This window comes from Enoplosus armatus, chromosome 2 (assembly GCF_043641665.1).
Source record: "Enoplosus armatus isolate fEnoArm2 chromosome 2, fEnoArm2.hap1, whole genome shotgun sequence".
Classification (NCBI taxonomy): domain Eukaryota; kingdom Metazoa; phylum Chordata; class Actinopteri; order Centrarchiformes; family Enoplosidae; genus Enoplosus; species Enoplosus armatus.
In genome coordinates, this window is record NC_092181.1 from 24,484,314 (window position 1) to 24,495,938 (window position 11,625).

The 11,625-nt window shown below is 40.0% G+C and overlaps 1 protein-coding gene across 1 annotated transcript; it reads left to right on the top strand.

Moving 5' to 3' along the window:
• Nucleotides 1-1,260: 1,260 nt before the first annotated feature.
• On the top strand, nucleotides 1,261-11,122 carry baiap2l2b (BAR/IMD domain containing adaptor protein 2 like 2b). Its single transcript, XM_070925258.1, has 14 exons — nucleotides 1,261-1,314; nucleotides 1,588-1,663; nucleotides 2,741-2,827; nucleotides 3,837-3,898; nucleotides 4,500-4,571; nucleotides 5,407-5,496; nucleotides 5,648-5,779; nucleotides 6,411-6,515; nucleotides 8,059-8,161; nucleotides 8,456-8,663; nucleotides 9,410-9,475; nucleotides 9,814-10,153; nucleotides 10,292-10,335; nucleotides 11,047-11,122. The coding sequence occupies exons 1-14, from the start codon at nucleotides 1,261-1,263 to the stop codon at nucleotides 11,120-11,122; spliced, it is 1,515 nt and encodes a 504-aa protein (XP_070781359.1).
• Nucleotides 11,123-11,625: the final 503 nt, after the last annotated feature.

The following is an 11,625-nucleotide window of genomic DNA, read 5'->3' on the forward strand; positions in this document are numbered from 1 at the left end:
TTTGCATTCTGTGACAATAATAATTTTCCTAAATGTTAAAATATTACTTTATCTGTAAGTCGCCTTTGAAACAGGTCAAGACAGTCAATGTTAGATGTACATTTTTCAGTAACATCCACATTTTGGGCTATCATGCATTTCTTTTTCAGTCCCAATAACAGCACTATGTACAGTATACATCATAACTTGGTATTGTCCTTACTTGTTTCCTTGATGTTTTTTTCTCTCTCCAGTCTATATTTCCCAATTATTTTCTCCATATTTTAAATAAGAATATTTAAATAACTTGTCTCAGACACTGACCATATGTAGCGTGGCATTGTTGTGATTAATTCATCACACTCATAGACACAAGCTGACTGATAAAGGTAAATTGAAAAATAAAAAGGACAATTAAACTTGTTAAGGAAACATAAATGTATATACATCAGATTCTGGCACTATTCGCAAAATTGTTATGAATTAAATTATAATCATCTGTGAGGATTTCTGCCTTTCTTCAACTCGCCTCTCCTCTTTGTGATGGACAACTAGAGTCAGAGATCGATTCATGTGGATTCAATATGTTGGTCTGTTGATGGGCAGAGAAGGTGATCCTTGTATTATTTTCATGTTCTTGGTGTGTGAGAGGTTTACAGTATATAGCTCATAGATATTTGATATGTTAGTCTTGTGAAGCAGATGTACCTGTAAGATGTGATTGACTCTTATAGATATTTCGGCATAAAGAGCAAGTGTTGCTAATAGTTTTTGTCTAACTGTATAAGGCAGTAGTTTGTTTCGCGTCGAGGTCAGGTGTGAGTGTACGTCACAGCTAGTTGGGCAGCTGGCTGTCCTCCTTTCCTTTCAGGGCTTCAATCAATAATTTACCTGGCCCGGTCATATCGATGGCACCTACTCCCTTTTCCCCTCGCTCGCTTGCTCGTTCTTTCCACGAAAACTGTTGATGACAAGGGGGTAAAAGAGCTCGTTAACGGATGACAGAAAAAGGGAGAGAGGGAGGAAAGCACTATCGTTCTGTCAGACAGGTGTTATTGGTCTTTTGAACAACAGCAGGAACAGTGGGACTGCAGTGAAGGTGACTTTCTCTGTCTTCAGAAGCTGATACACAAAGGATAAAAGAAAACACCTGAGGAAACTTCTCCAGAAGTTTGAATGGGAATACAGACTCTTTACAGAAGTTTGTTTTGTCTCTGACATTCATTTTTTTTAGGCTTTTTTCTTTGTTTGAAGTTCATACTGTCCTTGAAACTATTCACTATGTCTGGAGCCACCAGTGACCAGCTGCACAGGTCAACTTTAACTGTCTATGTGGTGAGTTTATGTTGTCTCCTTGTTCTCTACTTTTGGTTTCTGTTCATGGTGTGGACACATGGGCTGTAATGTATTATTTCAAATGGGAGGGAGATGATGTATGTGATGATGTATATTTAAACATGGCCTGGCCGGAGTGACTTGGGTGAGTATCTATCAGATTTAAAATTCTAGTGTGTTTACTGACCACTGAAGTAACAATTGTGTCTTTTGGTGGGTTGGTTTGCATGTATTTCTCTTTGTGTGTGTGTGTGTGTGTGTGTGTCACTGAAGAACCTGATGGAACACTTCAATCCTGGCCTACAGAAGCTTGTTGCTCTAGGAAACAGTTATGTCAAAGCTTTCCAAGGTGAGTGAGTTTGTGAGTGACTGGTGGGTCGATGTGTGTGTGTGTGTGTGTGTGTGTGTGTGTGTGTGTGTGTGTGCACGCCTGTGTGTATGAGATAGACATTTTGGTTATTTTAATTTACATTTAAAAGTTAAATTGTCAATTTAGACACATAAATATGTTATTTGAAAGTGTATAGAAGTACATAAAATGTTGTAATCGATTTTTTTTTCTCTCAGTTTTGCATATGTGTTACAAGAAGATGCATGTTAGACTTTTTATGTTTGATAAACAACAGTAATCCCATGTGGGATGGGCCAAATGTACTACTACACTTAATGCATAAAATACGTAATACACAATTAAATGTTAATCAGAGGACACAATACTGTAGGCTGTAATGCTGTTAGTTGCTGGAAAGATGATTTGTAACGCTGAAAGTTTTAGTGTTTGTGAACAAGCACAACTTTTACCTGAAGCTAGAAGTCACAGGGCTTGCTTCATACAGTCGTACAGTAAAGCGATACGTTGAGTAGTGAGCCAAAATAAAGTTCATACTTAAAATGTAATAAAATATGTAAAATTAAGTTTATATTTCAGTACTGATAACAATAAGGAGCAGAATATAAACCTGTTTTTGTCAAAACATGAGGTATCAAAGTTTAGAACAGAACCTTTTGTGTGCATCCCATTACATTTACCTGTCTGACCTCACTAATCCTTCCTGTCTACGTTTCTCCAATCTTTATCGTGTGTTACGTCGATAATTGGGTGAGCAGCATGTATCATTAATGCACCTCTCTGCCTGATAAAACAAGAACAGGCCGTCAGTCACAGTGCAACGAGGCAGCGTGGTAAAACTATACCAGCTGACATGGGGCTATTCCTAGACCAAAATCGCATATCACATGTCAGCAGTGCAAGGCTTGTGCTTATAATGAATTTAGGCAGAATTGTTTGACCCAATTAGGAGCAGTTTAACGGGCTGTGATGTGAATCCAAAGGTTTATAATGTTAAGTATTTGAAAATCTTGTAGTTTATTGTGCATTTGTGTGTGTATGTGTGTGTGTCTGTGTGTGTGTGTGTGTGCCCTGCAGCCTTAGCTGTTTGCAGTGAGGCCTACTTCAGCGCTGTGGCTAAGATGGGTGACCAGGCCCTTCACACGCTTTCATCTCGCTCTCTTGGTAAGTGTGTGTGTTTGTATGTGTGATTAATTACTCAGTCTTTCCGTTACATCTTTGTCACCATTCATTTATTGCATTCATTACAGAAACAGAATGGTCCTCTAGAGAAGGCCAAGTCCTCTGCAAAGTTAATGTCGAGCCCAATCATACTGACGCATCCCAGATTATAAAATACGAAACACACACTCAGTAACCTTAAGATTACATCCTTCCACTGCACTTTCTTATCCTCTCTTGTATATGTCTGTGTGTGCTCATGTATGTGTATTTGTGCGTGAATGTGCGCAGTTCTGAGTGCATGCATGTTTTCCACAAGCGTCACTTTCACTCTGACCCCGGGTATGTGTGATAGCATTGTAAGCTGTAATTAGCATTGTGCTACCATTGGGAGTGTGTGGGCTCATACACCCGTGTTAGCACTGCATGACACTCGTGGTTCTGCTAAGTTGGCTAACTGAGAAGGTCAGGGAGCCACAGCATGACCAGGGGCCCTATTGAGTGACGGCCTCTAAATTATAGATGGGGACAGTCTTTCAGCTGCACTCAATTCATTAGCTCAACCACAATCCATGACAATAGACAAGACCAGAGGCACCCATAATATAAAAGGCTTGGCTAACTTTCCACCATCTTAGCAGTCCAGCAGGTTAGATCAAAAGAATCTCTAGATGACTTGAGTGGTGTTGAATTGTGTTTAAATCATATATCAAATTACTGACATTCCCGCTAAGATATTGTGCCTTTCTTTTGTAATGGACATAAATTTGCACAAAATGAGTGTTAGATTTCAAATGAGAGATTTCACATTCTTTCTTCAAATGGCTATTTTCTTGTTGTTAACATTTTGTTGCAAGTACAAATAAAATATATAAAATAGATGATAATATAACAATATGTAACAGAAAGAGTTCAAACCTCCTAAAGCATCATAGACTTTTTTGATATTTTAAATTGTGACAGCAGGTTTTTGATGTGTGTTGATCTGGTCAAGTGTTTTTGTTTTAAACAGGGGATGTCCTCATCCAGATATCGGAAACGCAGAGGAGACTCACCGCAGAGATGGAGGGAGTGGTCAGTATATGTCTTCAGTCCCCAACAGTCTTGGAAATGCTGGCTATATCTTACAATTGAATTGTCTTGAAAAATGTATTATTAATTATTTAGAAATGAACAAAAAGTCTAAAATGTTTTCAGTGGTTTGTAATTATGCTTAGTGGTGATCTGGTCATATTTGAATAAATAATAACCCCAATTGCCAAAACAATTTATGTTTTTATTAAACCCAATTGACTTTTAACATAAAGGTATTGTTTAAGTGAAAGATGTGTAGGATGCAGATAGAATCACTTTTGAGTCTTTACAAACTGGTGGACCAGAGTTTTAAAAGATTTACAGAAAGCTTCTGGGAGATGGGTTCTTGCTCGCATTTCACTGCTTGTTTAAAATTCTGAGTGCCACTCGAACCCTTGCGCTTGATTGCAGTGGCTTTCAGTGATGTGAATAAGCAAAACATGGCCTCTGATTAAAAAGTTGGCCTTAAGACGGAGCACATTTGCATATAGATGTAGTCAAACAAAACAACCTGGTAATGAAAACTACTGTTTGAACAAGGTGGCAGTTTCCACAATGACATGGCTGCATCACAGGGACGTTGCTTTTCTTCCTGCTACAGTTTCGATGGTTCCAGATAGAGGTGTTGCAAGCCATGGAGAAGAATGTCAAGTTGGATGAGGAGTACATTGATGTGAGTTTACAGAGGGGAAAAGCATCTGTTTTTATATCTACCCTTCTGAGGACTGTGCTGAGTTGAGGACAATGGTGGGGAAAGTTACCGGGCTATTTAGGATTATGGTTCATGGTAACAATTAGGCAGCTATTCTGTTACATGTACTCAGCAGAAGGTCTGTAGCATTGCAATTATTTGTGTATTCTTCATTCTCTAAATTCATAAATATTTGTCAAGTTATTGGCTGAATAGAAAGAACATTCTGAGAGAGAGAGCCAGTAAGATATTCATGAGTATATTTTTGCACATAAATACTTCGATACTTTGGCTCATTCCTACTCTGTGGCTGAACATATGGAAGCTACTGATGTGTAAAGTGTACTGTGGAGTTCACATTTGCTGCAATTTTCCCAATGATTTCTCCTCAAACTAACCTACATTAATGGTAGTATGTAGTAAATGTATCTTCACATATCCTCCAATAAGACAAGAGAACTCCACTGTAATTAACCAATAACTTTTTCTTTTTGGTTGTCCAACAATGTTTGACCTGTTTATTTCATTCTCATTTACATGAACCTCAAACCCACTTTAATTCGTGCTCTGCAGAACAGTCACAATACCAGAATTTATATACAGCACCACCTGTAATCCAAATGGAGGGAAGGTCAAATACCCATTGCAGTCTGAATTCTTAGGTTAAGTCAGTCAAGACCAGATTCAGTTGAGAGGTGGTTAGTCCAAAACTGTCTGTAAAGTGAGATTTTTGTAGAAAATGCTTGTGAACAAATTTGGGAAAACTTCTCATTATCGCAGCAGAGATTCTTAAATCCAACTGTTTCCTGTGCTGCAGGGTAGTCGCAGAGTGTATGAGCTGGAGGTGAGGAACCAGGCAGAGGCTTTGGAGAAACAGCTCAGACGAGGAGCCTACAGAGACTCTCTGGTAGTTACACAAACATACACACATAAACACTACGCAGGTTCACAAACTCACTGAGATATGCTGTACACAATGTACGTCCATGCACACACACAGTCCAGTAGCAATACTTCTGTAATATGTCACTTCTGTGTGCATGTGTGTGTGCTTTTAGGAGAACAGTGAGTACATGCTGTACCTGAGGCAGAGCCAGCAGGAGATCCTGAAGGAGGAGGAGAGGAGGTATCGGTTCCTTGCAGAGAAACACTGTGGCCTCACTCAGTCACTGCTCTTCCTTATAAACAAGGTATACACGCACACGCTCCAGCACCACACAACAACTGGGCAAGCAAGAGCAGCCTGCCTCCTCACGTGGCAAGGCTAAAATGCACCAGAGCGGGCTAAGTGTAGGCTACTTACAAAAAGTAAGCAAACTCAAAATTTCTAATGAGCAAAATATATAACGAGAAATGCACTACAAAAGTATTATATATATATATATATACAAAAGCCTTTTGGTTAATGTGCATTCCCTGTAGTACACATTAAAAAAGGAGACTTTACCTCAGATACAGGTGTTGCATGGAATTATTCAGTCGATTAGAGCTGAATAGGACTCTATGAGATGTGAATATTCATAGAAAGTTACTTGAATGTGAATAAACAGACATTTTCATAACATTATGATTATGAAATATGACTTTTAATGCACAGTCCATTGCCAGGTGAAGATGTGTTTTAGCTGATGCCAAATTTACCCACATCAACGTCATTGTCTCTGCAACAGTTACATGTTTTCTTTCAGCCATGTTGTCTTTGGCCATGTGATAGCATGTTAATTGCTTGATTATCTGATGAAATTCACGTCTCATTGTCTGAAGCGTTTCTGTTTATCAGGCTGAGATTTAATGAGGTCCTCACCTCTCATCTGTTTTCAGACTGGTGCATCTCTCCAGCAAAAGGCAGATGGATGGAAGGAGAAAGTGAATGACACCAGGGGGTCCAGACCTCGAACTCCCACCCATTTGGACCAAGAGGCGCAGGTACCAATGCATTGCGCTGTTTAGTCAATTATTTTGATCCAATGTGAACATTATACTCAGTTAATTAGTATTCTAAGCGCCAGACAGCCAGTACTGGCTTGGGATGTTGCACCAGTCTCTGTACATAGCAACAGTGACATGATTTATGGAAAACTGCACTCCTGTGCTGTGTTGAAACTACCATAAATGATCAAATAGGGGCCAGGGCCTTTGTTATAATCAACTAGAGAGAACAGGCCTTTATTTGAGACAGAATATTATAAGGCACAGTCCTTTATATCTAACTCCCTTGTTTTGTCAGTATACTACTGTATTATATTTTAATAAGAAGCTTTCCCTCCCTCTTTTGATCTGATCTGGCATTTCCGTCCAGTGGTTCAGGGTTCGTAATTTATTCACTGCACTGAAAGGCTTTTACTGTGCACTCTGTGGCCACTTTATTAGCGACACTTGTAAAATCGAATGCAATCTCATGCAACAGCTCAGCCATAAATGTTGTCTTTACAAACACTGTCAGAGAGTATTCATTTAACTATATGTTTATTATTGACACGATATAATGCTGTCCAGTTGAACACAACTGCAAACTCCAACCTCAATAATAAACATGTAGTTAAATCAATACCTCTCTGACAGTGTTGATTAAAAATTATTATCTTTGTAAAGATTGCATTAGATTTTATAGTTGTATCTAATAAAGGGGCCGCTGAATATAAATCATCTGCAGGAAGTGTTGAATTTCATACAAGGGATCACAATTATTTACTTAGTGACTGAAACAAGTATTTCTGTTTAACCCATAAGAGCCCATGGTGACACCAGTGTAACACACACTTCAAAGGCCCCAGAATCTTCCTTATACAGCTTTGTGCTTGATCTTAACTCATTAAGTCCTTAAGCGACATATACGAAACATCCTGGTGTGGTGGTCATGTCACAGTCATGTGACTGTGACAGGTCGGGACCTTTTCAAAATGGTGGTGTGACATGTAAACACAAGTGGGGGAAGCAACTCATTTCAAAAAGCCTGTATTTTGATACGAAAGGTAAGTTAAAAACCCATTTAACGATTTAAATGCTTCAATAGTGTGTCCTGTATACAGTCAACCTGTTTTGACCATATTTCTGGAACAAATTAATATAGAACAATAAAACAAGTAAATTTACCATAAACGCCCAATGTAACGTACATGTAACATCACAGATCTTTGACATTAAGGGGTAGTATAAAAAAAACCCATCAGAAATGTCTTCAGTGTGGTCCACTTGGTCTGTGATGTATTCCCCATAATTTTCCTTTGAAGGGAAATGGGTCTGGGTTCTTATGGGTTAAAAAGGTTTTGTATACATTCAGACAGCAAGTCACTGTGGCTCTGAACAGATGATCCAACTAAATCCAGCACCACCCCAGCTGGTCTATCAGTTGTAGAAACCTTAAGCTTCCAGCTGAAAGCAAAAAACCTTGCTGTGCTAGATTTGTATTAATAATTGAAAGTGAGTGGGCGCAGCAGTTAATGTACCTGTATATGTTGCTTCTGACCAGCTGCGAGGTTCAGTGAGTTCCCTGCTGCAGACAGTAGCCAGAGATGAAGACATGTCCTGGGCCAGGAGAGAGCAGCAGGCGCTCGGTAGAGTGCCCTCTAGAGGTGGGAAGGATGTACTTGGTGGAAATATGATTGTTGTAAATTAATGTTTGATTACACTCTGACAGCCTTTAAAATTAAACATGTATTTACCTCTGGAGCATTAGACTAATTACACACCCAGTAGATACTGTTCTGTACATTGGCATTACCTAAATTAACATAATAGCTCTTGCATTGATGTCAAATAATGACGTTAAGGATGAGGTAGCAAAGTTTTCCCTGAATGTTTTATGTCTCTCTCTCTCTCCATCCATCCTATTCCTTTTTCTCCTCTGCTTGTTCTCCCCCCTCCAGCGCCGTCTCCCCTCCCTAGCCGCTCTCGCTCCAGCTCAGTGGGGGAATCTCTCGGCCTGGGTGGAGGGAGAGCGATGAGAGCCCTGGTGTCTCACCCCTCCTCATCCAACCCAAAGCTTCTACCTTTCAACAGGGGAGAGACTGTCACCGTTCTGGTCCTGGAGCCGCGCAATGGTTGGCTGTATGGACGCACTGACAGCAGCCTGCGGTGGGTAGCTGAGAAAGAAAGCGTATCTGTATGCATGCAGGTGCAGGAGCCATAGATGAATGGTTTTTACATGTTTTCTTATGGAAATGTATCTGTGACTATTTATGACTGTCAGCAACCAGAAGGAATTGCAAATGATAAATCTCTGGCTTCACGTTGCTTCTTAGCCCTCTCCCTCCTTCTTGTACAATTGTCAGTGAACTAACTAATTATGAGATACAACGTAAAATGTAATGGAAATGGTAACAATTCTGCAATTTTCTTCAGTTATCATGAGAACAAAATGTCTCAATGCTGATTACTCACTTGTATGGCCAGTAGGTTGATGGCCTTGGAAAGTAGAAAAGAGGCAGAGGGTTTTGAAAAGAGAAATCTCAGCACCTTTCAATGTAGTAGTTGAGTCATGGGTATTGATCAGCAGCTCAACAAAGCAGCACAGATGTACAAGTGTCATTTTATGCTATAAGGCAGTAAAGCTATTCATTTTGACCACTTTAAACTAGGAGATGAAATCTGAATGTTGTTTTTGTAAGTTTCCATTTGGCAACAGCACAAAAGAGTACCGTGAAACAACATTGCTGAAACATTGTATAACAGCAGACATTTGACGTTCATAGACACTCTTGTACATTAATCTCGAGCCGAGTGTGTTTTGTCTGATAGAATGTTTTACAATATATACTCCAACAATACTATAGTTGTTTTGTTTGCTGATTCCTCATCTGTGTCTGTCTTATTTCCTCCAGTCAGGGCTGGTTCCCCGCTGCTTATGTGGCTCCTGTCGAGGACTTCTCCAGCACTTTAGCAACAAGGTAGGAATTACTGTCAGTCTGCACAGCTAATTTCTGCAGAGAATTTTAGATATCGGAAACAATCCACCTCCGTAGTATACAACGTACAAGTGACAGGTTGACCTTGGATTTAGAGAGACCCTCACCTGGAAAACTGGACCTAGGCATCATCTCACAGACTGCTGTACTAGTACCTAAATGCATATTTAGATTGCTGCTCTGTAAGAAAATGCATATAGGCTTGTGGATCAAGTGGGAAAGGAGGCTTTATTTTCTTTTATCTTTCACCAAAATATTCCAGGTGTGTGTCCTGTTATGAATCTCTAAAAGTTCCTATATGTGCACCTTTGACCCCTCAGTGGTGGTTCTCTAAGAAGCCACAGTATGAACAATCTGCTGGACCCCACTGACACCTACACTGACCAATCAGAGAGCAAGAGCTATGGAGATGTCCCGCCACCAGCCACACCCAACCGCAGAGCCTCTGTAGACTTCCAGCCGATCTCTCCTCTCCCTGAGAAGAAGCTGGAGTCAGCCTTGGAGACAAAGCCCAGTCAGACAAAGAGCTACAACGAACATCCACCTCCTCCCCCACCGCCGCCTCCTCCCATGAGTCAGAATCTTAGAAGGGGCTCTGCAGATTTTCGACCGATCTCTCCCCTCCCTGACAGGAGGGGTGAATTACCATCTGATGTCCAGGTACCAAAGGTTTACTAATGAAAATAATTCACTCTCAAAGGATGGCACAATGTTTTTGTCTTGTCTTGTAACCCTGGTACACTAATCCCACTTCACTTGTTTTGGTGTTTTCACATTGGCAATCCTCTCTGTTCTTAGGCATTATCACCCCATGGGCCACCTGAAAACCCACTGTTTCCCAGGTAATTGTCAGTGTGTATGGATTGAAGTTTGGAAGTTTGCATTCCTTTGATTCAGTGTTGGATGAATTCTAGTACCTGTTTTTGCATTTTATTAAGGATTATCTATTGGCTATTGTTGTATCTTGGAAATAATTTGACTGAAATTATCCTAATTCAATACAGTGACTTGATTCCATACAAGTACGCATGATCATGTAAGTGTCCATATGTGCTGTTTCAGAGGATTTCCCACCTCAACAAGAATACAGTTGAAGAAAAAAACTGAATACATTTTGGGGATGTTTTTTATCAAATGGATAGATTCTAGGTATTGGATAATTCACACAAATTTAAAGTGATCATGTTCAAAGTGCAGGTGCATGTATTATATAGATGCACATTAGTTTTGTGGTTGCCACTATGCATATGGCATTTTTTCACTTGTTTTTCATCTGAGTTTGGCAACATTTTGTGCAACAAACTGAGGCTTAAATACAGAAAGAAAATGATCATCAGTATCAACCTCAAAAAATGGGTTGAAAAATGGAGGACCTCTGAAGCATGCTCACTAAGCCTGCACAGTCAACATTTACCATCCTCTGGCTGGAGACTGGTGTTAGTTTCCCAACCTGGAGTGTGTGTATGTGTGTGTATGTGGTTTATTTGTGTTGGCAGACAACGGTTGAGTTTGTGAGGTATTGTGTTTCATCTTTCGTCATCCTCTTGTTTCAGAGGCACCAACCCATTCGCCACTGTAAAGCTTCGCCCCACGACGACCAATGACAGATCTGCTCCTCGGATCCCCTGATCCGTCAGCACTCATACAGGCAGGGTTTGTAACCGAGGCTGCCAGATCAGGTTATGGAGGCAGGATATACATTTTTGTTTCAGGAGAATGTAATGACATCTCTGAAATGTGAAGGCTTTGAGCCAGAGAGGTAGAGGAAGGTTTGGTGAGTTTTTTGTACAGTGTAAGTTAAGATTAAGTAACCATAAACTTTTAAAACAGTTGTTTAATCAACTCTTTGTACAGTGTTTAAGTTTTTATATAGATAGGTCTGTTTGTCTGTTATAGTGAAATGTTAAAGGAACAGTTTGACATTTTGGGAAATATGCTTATTCGCTTTCTTGCAGTAGATGAGTTAGAGTTAGATGAGAGGATCTGTCTGCAGCTGGTTAGTTTAGCATAAAGACTGGAAACAAGGGTAAAGAGCTAGGCTGAGTCTGCCCAAAGGTAACAAAATCCGCCTACCAGCGCCTTTTTTATTTTTGTTACCCCTGGACACAGCCAGGCTAGCTGTTTCCCCCTTT